The sequence below is a fragment of the Neodiprion virginianus genome, chromosome 2 (genome assembly GCF_021901495.1).
Source record: "Neodiprion virginianus isolate iyNeoVirg1 chromosome 2, iyNeoVirg1.1, whole genome shotgun sequence".
Classification (NCBI taxonomy): domain Eukaryota; kingdom Metazoa; phylum Arthropoda; class Insecta; order Hymenoptera; family Diprionidae; genus Neodiprion; species Neodiprion virginianus.
Window position 1 is genome coordinate 13,249,699 of NC_060878.1, and position 18,384 is coordinate 13,268,082.

General features: G+C 36.8%; 1 protein-coding gene and 1 long non-coding RNA gene across 2 annotated transcripts; one reads left to right on the forward strand and one right to left on the reverse strand.

Moving 5' to 3' along the window:
- Window positions 1–854: 854 nt before the first annotated feature.
- Window positions 855–17,251, forward strand: LOC124299319 (uncharacterized). Its single transcript, XM_046752461.1, has 11 exons — window positions 855–2,112; window positions 7,407–7,504; window positions 8,057–8,203; window positions 8,287–8,406; window positions 8,543–8,693; window positions 8,829–8,958; window positions 9,187–9,340; window positions 9,428–9,616; window positions 10,348–10,467; window positions 11,448–14,704; window positions 17,112–17,251. Exons 1-11 carry the CDS (start codon window positions 1,827–1,829, stop codon window positions 17,119–17,121), a joined length of 4,662 nt encoding a protein of 1,553 aa, XP_046608417.1. The 5' UTR covers window positions 855–1,826; the 3' UTR covers window positions 17,122–17,251.
- LOC124299322 (uncharacterized) lies at window positions 2,433–3,332 on the reverse strand. Its single transcript, XR_006906980.1, has 2 exons — window positions 3,061–3,332; window positions 2,433–2,952 (listed from the first exon to the last, which is right to left on the reverse strand). It is a non-coding gene; the product is annotated as an uncharacterized LOC124299322 (long non-coding RNA).
- Window positions 17,252–18,384: the final 1,133 nt, after the last annotated feature.

The window sequence follows — 18,384 nt, forward strand, 5'->3', positions numbered from 1 at the left end:
TGCTACTTCCCTTTGACATATTTCACTTCATCTATAACGGCCCACTCAGGTTGAATCCTTATTGTTTATCAGCGCTGTTCTGGTGGCTTATTGAACCACTATTTGCTGCTTTGTGGCGGACACTTTTCCAGTTGAAAATCGCCTGATGGTACTGACCTGAATTAGAGCATATACTACTAGACAGCCTTGCGTGTACAGAAAGTGTGGCGGACGAGTGAGATGAAGCACTTATGCCTTGGACAACCTGTCTCTCTCGCCCTACAACCTGGTTGACCGATACGTTTTCTCTTAGCCAATCAAATGCAGAGTAAGAGAGACGGAGTGTCCAGGGTAACCCGGGGATATATATCTCGCTCTTTCATGACTACGGCCACAGTTTTCGCGAGGTTGACGGCACGACTGGCTACCTCCAGTAGTATATGCTCTAAGGTAGTGGCAGCAATGAAAATTGATACATAAAAATAGAAAAAATCGATGCGAATCGTCGCTTCAAAGTATCGATTCTGAATAATCGATGAGCAATTGATTGAAAATATTTTCATTTTGAAAGTAAACATTATTCTAGTTCTATTTACCTGCTTTAAGAGAACTGACAGGAACAAAACACGTTACGAGCGAATTAGCGAATGAACATTTTTTGACTGACATTCAACCATGCCAATTCACGCTAACTAATAATTTGATTTTTGCTGAAAGTCTCGTAACTTAAAATTAATATTTAACAAATCCCGATAATCGAAATTTTGAGGTCAGCGTAAGAATCGATTAATTGTACGCGAAAGTGATCGATGCTTTATAAATCGATACAGCATGTCACATCACAATGGCATCACTTAAAACAGTTCAATTGGCAGTGAATGAAATGGAACATGCAAGCTATGCAGTCATGACAGCGTTTATTATATTTAATTATGACTATCTTCCAAGGGCTTTGGTCAACGTCAAAAACAGATACAATAAAACAAGATCTTAAAAAGCATGAATATCGCATTTACAACGTTGACGCCCATGCAAGAAAACAACCAACTTTTAGTAGGCACAGCAAATCAGTCCATTACGAAGAATAAGTCATTCGGATGTTCAGTAATCTCTTAATATTTGGCTAAATTGCCGTTGTTTTTTCTTCGAAATCATTCTCCGTGGATCAGGTACTTGTAGGAACTATTAAAGTTTGTAGATGGGATTAATCATTTGCAATGACATTAGTGCGTCCAGAATTAATGCTCCTAAATTTCAACGATGATATCAGTGAAGGTGCAATACTATCCAGCTGCATAAATATACCCAAATACTTCTCATCAAGAGCCTTAAACTCGATTGACGCGGAGTTTAGGGTGACGCGAGAGAAGAAATTCGACGGGGAAATCCTGCAATTTGGAGGCTGATCAATGATCGTCTAGTTATAGAATTAGTATACATCAGGATGAAAAAATTAGGCGATAATCGGGGTCGTTCCGAGATTGATTTTTCGCTGACGAGACGAGAAGAAGTCTGCTGGCTAATAATCTCGGATCGGCTCGGAGCGACTGCACAACTTCCGAAATTACATAAGAGACGGCTGGGAGGCAGCTGCCTTTGGTGGAAGAAAGTCAAACAGATGATTTGAGTCGTCGCCTCTGTCGTCGGGACGGCAACAAAGATGGCGGCCGAGAAGTGATCAGCGATTGTGTTGGGCGCTTTGACGAGTTGCTCGAGCTGTTGGGTAATTGGCTTTCCGTTTTACAATTGTTGGTGCCCCGTCGGATCGAGTCGACGAATGTAATCACGGTGTTGACGCGAGTTTACGGCCGGAATGAAAGCCATGTGTGTCTTCTATCACCGATAATATGGATCAGGGAGGCAGCAATTCGACCGCGCAAATTTGCGAATCCCCGCCGTCGCCGACCTTGGCCGATTCTGGTCAAACCCCGCTGCATCCACCCGATTCCTCCGCCTCGTCTATCGACGCTGAACCGAAACGGAGGACGAGATCTGGGAACTCTGCCGAAGGGCGGAGATTCGGTGGTGGTTTAGCTGGTCGCCGGAAATGGCCACCGAGAAGGGTGAGCTTTCCCTCCAACGATACGCACCTCGTTACAGGATACCTCGAGCCAGCCAATCCCTGGGAGTGCGGTAAGTGACAATCGTTACTTCACACCTTCGTCCAGGTATCCCCTGATATTGCCAGTTCGAACCGTGTCACTGGTCAAAAATTAATAACAAACCTTCTTTCGACTCCCAGTTGAAAGGAAAGTTTGATAGGGCATGATTGATTCGAATAGAATATTGCAAAATAGAAATCAGAAATCCGATACAGACATCGCTTTGTATCCTGTTTTTGAATCCTCTTCTGCGATATTCTCTAATACCTAATTGTGGTCTATCGAATGCTATTAAACTTTTCCAAGCAGGGACATCCTTTTGTAACTTAAAAGTTTTTTAGTACGCTATTGTTTCAAGACACGCATCTAAAAGTAACTACGCTTATCGTCACGAGGATGACTAGTATATTTCCAAATCAATCTTAGCAAATGAATAATGTACATGCAGTTTAAATTGTGTGGTGGGATAGAAAATGTTTCCACTTTGAAAGAGCGTATAATTTACTCACTAGTGGTAATTGTTATTATTGCATCATCAATCGATCATTTTATCGTTGTAAGTAAAATTATTTGTCATTATTATGTGTATAGCATAGCAGAAAATTTGGTTCTATTCAAATCGACAGGAGTTGGAAATTTCTTCAATAGCGATTTTAGCTGCTGAAAGATTACCATAGCCAAACGATTAGCTGTGTTACATTAGAAACCCATTTGGCAAGGCTGCAGCCTATTTATGCGATGTGACATTTGATTTCGATTGTGACATTGCAAGGTGGCCGGAATGGCTCTGCGTACGACATATAAAGATTTTCTTCATCCGCCATTCAAACTCATCCATCACGCCAGATGAACAAATGTGTGTTAGATTCACCTATGAAATAATTTTAATAATATAGTTAATGTAACTCCCAGTATTGTAAGTTTTAATTTATGTCTTTTTAAGTCTTTGATAAATGTAGTGTGAAATAGGTGTACCTACCTACACATTTTCGACCAAATTCCGAGCGACGAGGCCACTTTTGAAGAAGTTTGAAATATACCTGTCTCCGCTGCACCGATGTGTTCTAATTCGAATCTGTTTCGAGCATTATTACCATTTTTTTCTGTCGCATCAAATCATCGACGACTGTATTAAAGAAAAATTCATTTCACTCACACTGTGTCAGTCAACTAACAAGCTTTTTTATAGCTCGTACTTGCTCGAGGAATGTCTGAGATTTCACAATCAAAATTGTATACTAATTATAAGTCGACACTGCGTCGGTGGTGGTCAGTGCATGTTGCAACCATTATTTATTAGACAAGGCCTTTGAACATTTATCTGTTCGCATGATGCTTCACAATTTGTCATAAATTGATACATGTTCTAACTTGTGATGATTTTATTGAACAATGTTTTATAATATATGCATGTTCAGACTTATGTCCAAGTTACACATTTAAAGTAGTTGTCATGTTTACATAAATACATTACGCAGTTATTTTGTACACTATTCAAATTGCATCTATTTTATGCTCTTGTAAAGAACTTCGATCGATCAAGCCTCGTCAAATATTAAACTTGGCACTGACATCAAGTTTCTAGAAAAAATTGGTTCCTAAAATGTAAACGAATTTTGATGGCGTTGAAGTTTATAACGTTAACGTGACGGAAAAAAATTCTTGTAATCAGTATTGTGCAAATTTCAGAATTGTTAAATATATTAAGAACTTGATTTATACAAAAAAAACATACCTACTTAACAATTGTAAAGTATGGCGTTTTTTGTCAGCGATTCAGGCATAAATTTCTAAATTTCCAGGTTGACGTGATGAAATTTTTGTTGAAAAAATTGTTATTGCGCAATCTTACGACTTTCAGAAATTCAATAAACTATTAACAAGGATTTGGATCGGGTAAATTACTCTTCTGGTAGCTAAAATCCATATATAAAAGTCTTGCAGTTGCGAAAATCGTTATTTTTTATTTTATGTGAAAAAACTTGTTTGATGATTTAAACTTCAACTTAGTAAATCAATTCGTGTGAAATTTGTTAGGTTAACACATAGGGAAAATTTTGAAAAAATCGCTATTGCGCAACTTGAATCAAGTCGTTGCGTTTGCACAATTTCTTTTCACGTAATATAAATACAAGTGGCATCCGATTTCGAAGAAAAATAATTGTGTTCGATATGCGGATTTGCAGGTTTGCGAAAACAATTCAAATCCAAAATTGAAAAAAGAGCGAACGACTGCACAATTAAATGTGACGATCGGTATAAGAAGCTCACAAAATTGGGTAAAAATAACGTGTTTGTGTAAGTTGCTTGTACAGTAAATGTGTGACTCACTGTAAAGTTTATTTATAGTCTCGTTGTGATCTTGCCAAAAGTGATTTTTCGTTTTATGTGCTTATACGAGTTTGTTTTTTACCTGTTTATTAAAAGCCAGTTTGAACTTTTCAAAAAACAAATTCAATAGTATTGTTATCGATAAGCTATCAGAGAGTTAGGTTGTCCCTAATCTGATCAGAAACATTTGTCAATTGAAGGTATGACTAAAGATAGATATTTCAATTTCTTTGCAATGTATTTATAATTTATAGTTCAAACTAACTGGCTAGGATCTTCTATAATTTAAACCAAATTGTGATACTTTAATGACTATGCGAAGTAAATATCGATATCTTAAATGTGCGATTGAACGTCTGACATTGCGAAGAAGCACAAGGAAGTAATGAATAAGCTACGAATTATTCATAAGTTACCAATTTATCGGATTCGTTGAGTGGAACAATATTAGTACGTGGGTGTGAAAGTGACGGCACCGAACATTTTCGACGTACTGTAAGACTGTTTGCATTTCTTGATCAAGAAATACATGTAAATTTTCGAAAATTACTTTTACACCACGTAATAAATTTTAGTAGGTATCTGGAAGAATTTTGAAAAAAGAGTTCCGTTCGATAATTGGAATTTGTTTTAAACACAATTCGAAAAATTCATATCTAGTTGCACCGAGTTTCTTGCAGTTCTATGTATACATATATATTTTTCTCACAAAAAAGGTCACTGCTCGTTCTCGCTGATAATGATAATCAGAATGTATCTTGACAACTGCACGGTCCAAAGTTACAAAATCCGACTTCGTAGCATTTCGATAGTCTTGTTACAATATTCTATCCCATTCGACCTGTTGTTCAGAAATTGAATAATTAATAAAAGTATCCTAATTGTACTGATAATGAAAAAAGTTATTCGTAAGCTTGAAAAAATTCAAATACATATATTTGGGAATGTATAAACATATATATACGTATACATGTATATATGTATTTATTTATTTATTTATTTATCATAGGAAACAGTTTCAAATAATCTAATACTTTTTAAATTCAGTTGGTCTAGAACTGATCAGTCTGGTCAAATTTCATGCCTTATTTCTAGGATTGATCTGTGATTTTTCGAAGCTGTATAGCTGTAAGTAGTAATATTAATGTAAGGAAAGATTTATTTGAATTGAAGAAGACTTTTTCAACTATTTTTATGGTATATTGTCAACTCTAGTTTAAAAAAATGACGTATCTTTGGCATGGATTTGCGTTGAAAAATTTAACGATTCACTGTTCAGTAGGAAAGAAATCATTACATTTATAATATAAACTTGTTTTCGCACTATGAATCAAGTGAGAAGAAATGTTGTAATTTCCAAATATACTCGCCACACATCTTGGAATTCTATTCTTACATCGATTTACAATGTATATTACATGATTTTCATGATGTAACAATTGCGACGACAAAAGTATAATGCAATCGATATCGGCTATCTCTTTCAATGGGAAATTGTTACACAAGACACTCTTGGAAAGATGGTTGAGGAGATGAAGAGATATTAAACGCGTTGCTGAGAGAAGGAGAGCGAGTAATTTTATTGAATTAAAAAACTGAGGAGATTTTCTCTCTAGCAATAAGCACAGCTGTTCCCTGCCGAGTTTGGTAAACATGTTCGACCTCTCTTATCTATGATCGGTAATTTGACTGATATAGTACTAAATGAATGCATACATTATTCGAGTATCGGAGAATAACAACAAACAAACAGGGTTGTTATTGATTAATTTAATCATTCATTTTCTTTCTTTATTTTATGCTTCTTTGCAATGTGTAACTGCTTCAAGACACCAACTTTAATAATATTTTTATATTTGAATCTTTGAACTTGAAAGAAAATGTACTGTATATTTTTCAGATCTTAACAGTCTGATTTGAACCATTCTGCGGATAACGCTTCTGGTGGTTCCGACAGAATATATAGATATAAATAATTGTAAATCATCTATGTACGCAATCGGCGCAGGAAGATATAAAAGTTCTAAAGCAGTTGTACAAGAACCGGCGTATCACGTTGATTCATCTCCAACAGTATTTGTGCAATATGATTGAGCTAATCAAGACCGGCTTGCATTCATCTCTAAATTGAAATATTCGTACATGTAATGCTCCGTAAATAAAGTCGAATTATTTTTATGAACTTGAGTTGAATTGAGTTAACACGTTCAATATATTTTACATCCTACTATATTAATCTTATAGCGCATAGTTTAAAAACAATCCTTTACCTCATCAATTTCATTTTAATGTGATATCAACTATAGTAAGTGAATTATCTCCAACGCTGGCTCAATATAATAATGACAACAACAACAACAACAATAATAATAATGATGACAATAATCCTAGTCGAAGGACATATGAATAGAAGTTCGTAAGCACATTGATTAATTGGCCACCAGATCAAATTCGTGTAATTATATACGTAGAAAAGAATAAAAATGCAAATGGCTAAAGACAAGAGAACACAAAATAAGCATAATAAAAGTGTACAGTGTACGATGAATGGATTAAAATACATAATTTTTAATTACAGATTCATATTGTGTTTTAATAATCATCCCACTAATCCTTTGACTTATTCCATCATTAATTAAGTTTTATGACATCAATTCCATAAAAGTAGAGGGTTTCTTGAATCTGGTATTTCACACTTATAATTCAGTCTCACTTTTGGAGGGAAAAAAATTATTTCACATCTATATTTTGGTACGAAAGACCTGCTTCGAGAGATCCTCACGGTGTGCGAATCATTATGTATGGGTGTAAAATGTATGTAAATTGTAATGCTATCAATGTCATTGAATTTTTCCAATATTCTATTATTTAGGAAAAAAAAAAAACAAAAAACTGCCCAAATTAGAAAACCTGAAAGTAAGAAAACATACGAAGAACATAACAAATTAGGACGTTTGTATATTTGAATGAGACATGCATAATAATTGTTTACAGCTGAAAATGTGAACCGCGAGGACTTGATATCAACATATAGGAAGTCATGTTTACGGCATAATACGAATCCGCTGGAAAGTGTTTTAGCGCAGCTAGAGGTAATACTATACTCAACAGAAACCATATATTCAATAATTATACGTTACGTCTAACATATTTTGTATTACAATAAGCGAGTCTTACTAAACCTCGAAATACAATTCGACTCTCAAGGCGAGAGTATCGAACCTCTGGATTTTTGATTCTGCACAAATTTTTAGGGTAGTTTCCTAGGCTGAAAATACGTAGTTTCATCTAATAAGCCTTTCCTCACTCCGCTTGTAATTGATTATATTAGCAGTTTGATGAGTGAAATGGCATAGAAAATTAAACCTGTTATGGTGTTTGCGTTAAATACTAATTTTGATAGTCCTCTATGGATGGAGTATTCCGTAGGATTTCACGGAATCAAGTACAAACAGGTATATTATTTCAGAGTAATAGTGAAATAACTACGAATTTTCGACCGAGCAAAGGAAGGTCCATTAGATGAAACTATGCATCAGGAGCTTCATATTTTGAGGCAAAGAAACACCCCTAGAAGTATTAGTAGAATCCATGATCCGGGAGCCTGGAATTTATGCAATAATTATTATCGTTTTTGGGAACAGAAGCTGGATATCACAAACGATCGTTGTGAAACGTTGTGTTTACGTGGACAGAAACTTGAACAAAACCAATGCGAATCATTGGAAGAGATTTTGAAAAGGATCCAGTTTAAGAATATAAATTTGGAGGCGACATCGTTGGAGGATGAGGTAAAGTGAAATTGAACAAGGACAAACAAAATTTTTTTTCGTTTTTGCTATATATCAGACTTAATTTGTACCTTTTATTTCAGAGCGCCGTAGCATTGTTTGATATGATGGAATACTACGAATCGGCAGTCCAACTGAACATTTCGTCTAATAGGTATATAAGTACGCGTGGCTGGCAAGCTTGTTCGCATATGATCAAAAAAGTATGTTGTTTAATAAACCATAAGTAGTATTTATAAAGTTTAGTAATAATGAATTCAAGTCGAAGAATATTTCGAAACCAACTGCCAGATATTTCCTCTGGCAAAACTGACATCGTTTTACTCTTTCCGTGTTTAGACCCAATGTCTTGAACAGCTGGAAGCCAAAAATGTTGTTCTGCACGAACACTACATGCCCATACTAAGTAGAGCTTTAAGGATTGCTTCGCACCTGCAAGTTCTCAAATTGGAAAATTGTGCGCTTTCGGGCCGACCGATATGCATTTTAGGTATTTATTTAAATTATTATTGCCACGTCTGTATTTTGTTTCAAAAACAATTTGTCGATATCAATATGAAATAAAATGTTTATTTCACCGCCGAAAATATGCTGTCGTAATACATTTATATTTTTGTTTCGGCAGTTGCAGCGCTAAAACTAAATACTGGATTGAAGGAATTGTACTTGGCTGATAATGATCTTGAACCACAAGACGCGATGCAGCTAGGATCACTCCTGAGGACCAATAATCACTTACAACTGTTGGACGTTAGGTGTGCATTGTTTTTAGATACGAAAGTGCGAGTGACGGTTGGTAAATACTTAGGAGTTTGTGACAATTTAAATTTCTTGCATTATCACAAACGGCCATACTTCATATTTCCGTACACTTGATTCACCGGAGAACTTTAACGTTAATTCATGCGGGTTCGGACTTTAATAAATTGCACAAAATATTTTCTCGACACTGTTTCTGTAATTTTGCGTTACTGTCCCACCAGCAATAACAACATCCAAGATGGCGGTTTGGGCCACATTTCCGATGGTCTAGTCGAACAGCGGCTCGACGACAAGGATGGAAAAGGATTGGGCATTTTGGTACTCTGGAATAATCACATAACCAGAAACGGTTCGCAGCATATTAGTAGAGCAATCGTGAGTACACTCCTATTTTCAATCGACCACTTTCACTGTTCTTTCCGTGACACGTTAGAAATCTAAAAGTGTCATTTCCTCACTCAGTCGCGGTCCAGAACGCTGGAAATGTTGAACATCGGACAAAACATGCTGACCAACGAATTCCTGCATATAATTAAGGACTCGTTACAACAGAATCGCACTCTTCTGAGATTGGGCATGCAATCCACTCATCTTACCTGCGAGGCTGGTGTCATCTTGTCGGAAATCATCTCCGTGAATCACGTCATACAGGTTCGTTAGCTGTTTCGGAAAATCGGCAATACGTTCGCTTAGACATAAATATTCTTATACTTGTGTGAAAAAAGTCAATCCTTTCCGTCAAGGGGTCGTGCTCAGGCAGATAACCGCAAAAATGTGATTTTCGGGAATTTTTTTTTCAACTGTAAGATATTTCTCGGAACATATCCATGTATTTAAACACGTATATTTTAATGAACATGATATGGTCATTCTCTCGGAGATTCTCTGAAAAAGATGTTTCGCAGTGTCCACTGATTTCAAAAAGTATCGAAAAAGATTATATTTTTCGTATTGAATTGTGTACACCTTGAACGATTATTTTTTCAAAATGTTGATTTGGGACAAAATGGGGGATGCTCCGTGTTGACGTTTCGATTTTCGGCAAAATAAAACCTGGTCTTAGTCAATCGAAAAGAATCTGTGCATCGAAAAAAATCGTTCGTTCAAAAATTGATGTTTCTTAATCTTCTACACGCCTGCAAAATTTAAAGTAAATCGATGCAGTGGTTTCCAAGATATTTGCAAACTGCGATTTGAAAAACATGTTTCAAATTTCACGACTGATATACTGAAATTTTCATGGGATATTCTCCGAATTTTATGCTTTAACAAGAAATGTCAAAATCCAAAAGTCGAATTCTTTAACCTTTTGACTCAGCTGACCCCTGATTTGATGGATTATATGGTGAATTTTTTATAGTTTCATAAAACTTGTGTTACAGAGAATCGATTTACGAGATAATCATTTGCAAATCGCTGGACTAATGGCGCTTGCGTTTGCTTTGAAGAAAAATAAAAGTGTAACTCAGATCGACTTGGACGATGAGCCGCGAAAGAAATTGGTAAGTTTATGTGTGAAACTACGAACTGGTCTTTCTCTTTTGCACTCTATTGTCGTTTTGCGAAGCTTCGCGCACATTTTAAGACACTGTTTCAATTAGCGTCTGTAAAGTAAACTTTCGAAGGATTTGAATTTTGTATACTCCAGCCTCTTCAGCATAGAAATATGACTTTGAATCAAGCATATCCCTTTAATAAAGTGGGTGGGCTGATAGTTTGTTGTAATATTTGGAATCATCAGAAACTGCGGAACACTGTTTGCTTTTTGACAAAATGTGTCACTTAGAGGCGTGTTTATTTCGTAGAAAAAAGTTTCGAATAGCAGTTCACTCGTAAGAGCTAGTATTAAAAATCTGACCTTGCTTACTCGTCTTTCTCATTAGATCGGTCAACTGGACTGAAATTTTTCATGTATAAGAACACACACGCGAATTTTGATGTAACGAAGTGTAAATTTTTTCTGCTTTTTCCGGTCTCGTATCTAAACTACCTTAATTAATAGGATTGTCGGATAGGAGTCAAAATGTCAAAAGATTAGAGATTAAAATGGTAACAATATCGAAATTTCAAAAAGGCAAAACTGTGTTACGTAATTTTAAAATGTAGTCATTTGCAATAATATATATAAAAATCAAAGCGCGACAAAGTAAAGTACATACCTAGAAAGCTAAATAAAATACAGAGTCGATAGAATTCCTTCGATAATCCCGACGATTCTATAAGTGCTTTGACTAATTGCAATTTTCTCATTCTTTGTGAGGATCCACACGTTTTGGCCTCCTATAGTTAAAGTCTTCTACATTCTGACTTTTATATATATTTCGACTTTCTACATTTTGATATTCCATGAAATATATTTTTGCGTCTTTGGAAATTTGATATTGCAACCCTTTCACGCGCATTCTATTTCTACATTTTTACCACCGTCTAGAATACTGTTTTTGGCTGTAATTTGTGGATAAAACAAATTTTTTCTCCCCAGGACGGAACGGTGGAACAATATCTTGCACTGGTGACTGAGATTCGTGACTACTGCACGCATAACGAGGAGCCTCGGTTAATGGAGGGCAGTATCGAGGAGTCAGAAAGCCCCGAACACCGTGGCCGGCTGTCTAGCATGAGCTCTCGTAAGATCTCGCTGACATGTCAGACCCTGCCGCGGTCACCTCCCCCGATATTCTCCGACGGATCCGGGCCTGGTCGAACCTTGCTAGAGCCAAAACGCACCAGCGGCGGCCGTCTCCGCTCACCCGCACCGAGTCCGATTCCTTCTCCGGTAGCGAGTCCCATTCCCAGTCCGTCCCGGGGCCGTTTCGTGGTCTCGAGGGTATCGGAGAGTTCGCTGAGCTCCACGAACTCTTCGGCGTCCTCTTCCCCCGTGAATCCGCCATCGTCCCGAAGCTCCTCGCCGACCTGTTTCTTCCCCCCCGCGACGCCCGGTGCCTCACGTTTTCGCGTGACGGTCGTCGAAATGGCAAATTCCAAGCCCGCTGCGCCCAAATCCGTGATCACCTCAACTAACACCAACGTTACGGTCGGCTTTCAGTTCAGAGTCGAAACCGGCGTCCGAGCCAATTCCCAGGACAGCGACGATGACGTGTTTAAAACAGACCCAGAAACTAATACGAATAACCCAATTGATACTAAGAACAAACCTGATCTGCATGCCGGTTCCAGTGTCAGTCCCACGTCTGATGATTCAAATCCCGAAAATCTCAGCGAGATAACTGTTAAAATTCAAAAAACTGGAGAGATGCGGTGCGTCGTTAAGGATATCATTCACGACAAGGAACATCCAGACTGCACCGATTCAAATCTTTCGGACATTTCCATGACGCCGAGATGCAAAAACGAAAGTGACGCGTGTGTCTTGGCTGAGGTCAAAAGTGCGGTAAAGGATAACGATGGTCATAACGAACTCGACGAGGACAAATCCATTTCGTCGAAAAATGAGAACAACGTTACCTTTTCACGGTCTACAAAAAGTTCGTGCGTTCAAAAGCCGCCGTCCAGTCTGGAAAAATTGTTGGGATTATTCCAACACCCGGGAAGTTTGTTCTCAAGTTCGGCGAACGTTGCGGACAAGCTTGAGATCAAGAATCCGTTACAGAACAAGGTGAACACAGTGATGGCGCTCGGCGATAAATTCCACCAGTATTTGCGGGACGGAAGAGGTAGTAGAGAATGCTCGCCGCAGCCGCCTCTGCAGAGATCGGTTTCCGACGCCCAACAGCCTGCGTCAAAATTGGACCCAGTAAAATCGTCCAGCGTCCCTCAACTCTCCAGTCTCCAGGCATTGACGAGCGTTTTCGCGCCGTCTAATCCCGTGGAGAAGCACGAAAAGGACGGGAGCAAAAACGATATCACGACTATAGGCAGGGGTGTCGAAAATCCTGAACGATTGGCGCAACAAGTACCTTCGATTGATTTTCAAGATAATTCGTTTAGTAATACAATAATGCCAATGCCCAAGTGCAGGTCCGAAGACAACGAGACATTGAATAGGATAAGTGAACAGCCGTTACCTGAAATTGTGCAATCAAAAGTAATTAACAATATAAATAGAAGTGACGATTTAGGATTATTGAAAGATCTTGCTGTTGAGCCAAATACAATGACAACAATAACAACAACAACAATTTTAGACACTAATGGGATTAATATTGTAAATAGTGTACCAGTGAACATTATGCTGGATAACAAACTGACTATTTGTGTACCTAAGCTAAAAGATATACCTGAGTATTCAGTCCTAGACATAAGTGGAATTGAAGTAGAGCCAGGGGGCGTTAAGGCAGAGCCGGCAGATAACGCCAAGGTTTTAGAGAAAATAATATGTGATAGCAGCACGACAGACAGTATTAACCTGACTAGTGATAGAAATTCTTCTTCTTCTTCACCTCATAATAATATAATATGTGATAAACAGAATGTAGTTAGTGTAGTTAATTTAGGCACGTCGGATGTCCTTGATCATGATGATGATGATGGTAACTTACAAGCGCAAACCCAAACATCGCCACCCTCTGAGCACCCACCCACACAAAACATTTCTCCGACACTCGGCAGCGACGCTGATGATGAGGAAATTGCGCTGAATATATGTAAAAATAATGATAGTAGTTATAGTAAGAGTAGCAAAATTGAAGAACCGAAAGACGATCATCGCGTGAACATTAATCTGCTAGAGAATCAAATTGCTAACGCGATTTACACTGATCACGATACAAATACGGGTAGCGAAGAACCTCTAAAAAATACGTCTATTTTACACAATACACGTGCGAACGGTTCGGGGGAAACGAGAAATGCGAATGCTTGCCGTAGGGATGAAGTTATGCATCCTGAGAGTACAATTGTGCACCACGATGAAGACAATAAACTTCGCTCGTCCGCCCCTACGATAAAGACCATAGAGACCATATTCAAAGACAAAGTACACAATATCTCATACGACGACGCGATAAAAAATCTCAACGACATCGTCCTGAATCGAGAGTCATTGAACGCAGTCAATCGCCTGAAACAGATTCCGGCTTCTCGTTCCGTAGAAAATGACGCTACCAAGCACCAAGTTAGTTCGACCGAAGAGAGCGCCGACGGTTCCGTAGAGTTCGACAGATCGGACGGAGACGAGCTGATATTCAACATGACTGACATTTCCACGGATGTCGCAATGCTTGAAGACCAAGTTTTCTCCACGGCGAATCGGTCAAACGACTCGGCGGAATTACGGCAGTCCAATTCCTGCAACGCGAATGCGAACGCGACGGTGAACAAGAACCAACTGAAATCATCAAATTCTTCTCAGGCTGTACAATCGCCGACGAGTTTATTCATCGAAAAATCCAAGGGCGTGCACAGGAACAGTCACGATTCGGGCATCGAGGAGACTAACTTATCCGTGTCAGCCGACAGCATTCCGGAACGCAGCGCGAAGCCACCGTTTCAAGAGAGCACCGAATCCGTCATCGACTCGGAATGGTCTTTCGCTGGCGTCGAATCGGAGGATTCCAGCGCCGATTTGATTAAGGACAAGATGGCGGTATCCGGGGAGATTGATACTGGCAATAACAACAAAGACAGCGGTGATGAAATCAACGAATCGAAGTCTAACGAAGCTTTGATCGGCGGTACTGAGAGCGAGAACAAGTCCATAGAGAAATTGTTGGTCGAAATAAGCTCGGAAGGAAGAGACAATGAGATTTCTGGGTGCTCTGCTGTTGTCTGCTCTATAAGGTGAGTTGATAAGAATTGTCGATCACGACATATGAGCAGTATGCTAAATTCGGGTTTGCAGTGTCAAGGCACAGCCCTCAGAATCACAAAATTACAATGCACAGCTTTTCATATTTTGTATTCGTACATCCTTTACACCATCTATCAGAACGTATGCATTGACGTCGAAAGGCGCTATCTGGTGGCGGAAAGTATACAAAACTCGGAAACAGTCGTAATTAAATTTCAAAGTCCGTTTCTTTCCTTTTTGTTTTACGGTAAATCATATTGTTATGACAAAATAGAAGCTTGACAGCTTGTACCAAGGTTTTTATGCCTTGATATTGGTAGAATTGGCCCAAACGTTCGACTGTTTTTTCGGCGCTACATTACTTAGCCGACTCCATATTTTGGATACCAACGAAACAATTAAAGGAACAGATCTCGAGTTAAGAAATTTCGAAAGTAAACCACATGATCCTAAAACAGTTTTTGAATATCGACTGCTCAAAAATGTTGCTAGATTTTTACGGATTGCCGTAAAAACCCAATACAGGTTAAAATGTATCGTCGTTTCCCACTCTTTTTATGATTATAACGCGCGTATTAATGGCGGTATCAATAGGGATTTGTTTAGTCCCGTGAAAAAATTGAAACCAATAATAACAAGAACAAAACATTTTGCTTTGTATATCTTTTATTAATATAATATAGTGTAGTGTTGGAAGCTTATCGTATACATGATATATATAACAAACAGATATTATATTCGGTTTTTTGTTAGCCGTAAGAAAGCTTAAAACTTTTTTTTTACGCTACCGCTATGTCCCGTTTATTAACACTTATTCCTACTTACTATATTGGCTTATCATTTTTAATAACACCTATGATTGACAATGATGCACGTCCGTTGCAAAATGGAAGTGAAAGTTGTATCTTAAGGTGTTTACATCATTATTATCATTATAAAATAATTTTGCTTTTTCGCTAAAATTAAACATTTGCCATTATCAAATCGTGGAAAAAAATTCGGTCGAATAATTCTACTCATAGTTGCAACTTGTCGATCGTGGGATTGTAAATTTATTCGAAAGAGATCAGATTAAAAAAAAAAAAAAAAAAAAAAACATTACATTACGTTAAACGATAAACGATAAACGATAAAAAATAAAAGATAAAAAATAAAAAATGAAACGCAAAGAAAACAAAATACAAAAGAAAATAATGAATAGATAGAGAAAGAAAGTTAGAGCTAATTTTACGAAAGAAGTGTATTTCAGTGTAGTTATATTAGGGAGGTATTCTAGATATTCGATATTTAATAATTATGAATTTTGTAACGGTTGTTAATAAAGAAGTATTTTAAAGTCTCATATTTTTATTTAATCATCGGTATAATTTTTTTTTTTTCTTGAAGTTTTTTTGATTTCCTGTACTACCAACATCGATTTTTTATCGTCCGTGTGTCTTTTTTGACTAATACAAAAATAATAATAACTCTTTCCAATAACCGAGGCTTACTAAAAATCTATATCAATCTTGCACTGATTCAAATATTCCAACACTACCAATTTACTAAATGTCATAACAAGCAAATCGTTTAATAATAACAAAGAAAGTCTTATGCAGTATAAACAGTCCATTTCATCAAAAAAGTAATACAGTCCAAAGTATTCTCTGTGCGCGATAGTCTTCACAAATTATTATAAATAAAAATATGTATGTCAATAATAAATTCGAAAAATACAGTTTAGTATAGCAAAATAGTTGTAGGCTTGTCACTACTTGATGTGGCAATATAAATATTAGGGTTTTTCACACCTAAAAACATTATTGTATTTCCTAATGGCACATGCAAAAAATGCTTGCTTCTGGTCCAAAAAGAAGCCTCGAAAAGACTGAGCACCGTAGCGCTAGTTTTAGGGTGTGCGAAAACGATCGTTTTAAAAAAGTGAAAAATTGATATTGGCACCCCTTTAATCAGTTTATCTCTTTCATATTTTACAAAAAAAAAAAAAAAAAAAATGCATTTCGGCCCAAAAAGATTGTCTAAATCGCATTACAAAAACGCTTTTATAGAAGGATCGCAAGAAATGCCGTAATGCCTATATCCGCATTTTTCTGTAATCCGCTTGATAATCTTTCTGTGCCATTATGCATTTTTTTGTAAAATACGAAAGCGATAATACGTGTTAAGGGGGTACTAATTTCGACTTTTCACTTTTTTAAAAGAATCGCTTTCGCACAACCTAATATTGGTGCTACAGTGCTCAGTTCTTTCGAGCTTCTTTTTAAACCCTAAGCAAGCGTTTTTTGCACGCGCCCGTAGAAGATTCGATAAAATGTTTAATCGTGAAACACTTTAATAAACGTGTAATAAAATTGACCGTTGAAAAGACAAATTTTAGATGACAAAAATTTCCCACAGTCACCAATGACGCGGGGAGTGATGATTCCTCGGAGGATACGGAAGAAGTCACAGACGCCGACGATGATATCGAGAATCTGCTCAACTACGACGAGTTTGCGCAAATTAAACGAGAAGTCGAACCCCGTTATCGCCGAGCCGTTAACTGGCGAGTTTGAGCAGCAGCTTTATGTATGTATTGAAAAATCAGCACTATAAATAACAATTTTAAGAATTTGTAATATAGTTTCAATCGTCGGCAGTATAAAGCTATCCAAAATAAATTTTTTCACCAAACTTGCCGACTTAACTGTTTCACCGATTTCATATTTTTATTTTTATTTTTTTTTTTGTTACTCACACCGATGTCAATTTCTAACATATACTATATCCTCACCTCTATTGTTGTTATGTACGAGTTATACAAAAATCGCGAGTAGATCTCGTATGTAAAAGTATAATATGTATATAATATAACATTGGAATTAATCATCTTGCCAGAGTGTTTTATTTTAATATTTATTATGTTGTATTATGATTATTATTATTATTACGTTGTTGTTATTCTCTGACAATGGTGGTAGACTGAAATTCACATTATCGAGCCTTTTATATGTACCTACATGGCAACTTCATACAAAGCTACAGATTGAAATTATATTATTTAAAGAATATCTTAATAGGAACGAATGATTTCAGACTAAATACTTTCATCGATGAACTCGAAACACTGTTATGAAATAATCACAAGATAATCTCTTTATCAAAACAAATGAAGATTATGTGCACGTATATGTGACACACAATCCAAGTGAAGTGAGTGAAGAAAAGATCAAATTAAGTCTACCTCGAGTTTTTTATTTTATGGATTTTCGAATTCCTTTTATTTGTTCGAAATTTCGAGAAACCAGTTAAACTTAAAATGTACTTGACTTGTGTATTTTTTTCAGGTTTTGTATATTACCAGTAAAATCTGAGTACTTGCAAAGTTGTTAGACGCATAGAAACTTCAAAAAAAATTATTTCCGACAACTTGCATCGAAAGATTATTGAATATGAAATATTTGACCTGAAAAGTTAAACTTGAAAAATTCATAATTCGGTTACTTTTCAGATTGAGAAGCTAAAAATTTGTCAGATCTCTTTTATCTTCAGAATTTCTATAAGAAAATTTGATGTGATAAATGTTCCATGTACAAATATGTGCATATGATTAGCTACAGTTATGTTTGTAAATACACAAATTGAGTTTCGCAACATTACTTAAGTTTTCATAATATCGAATATAAATTAT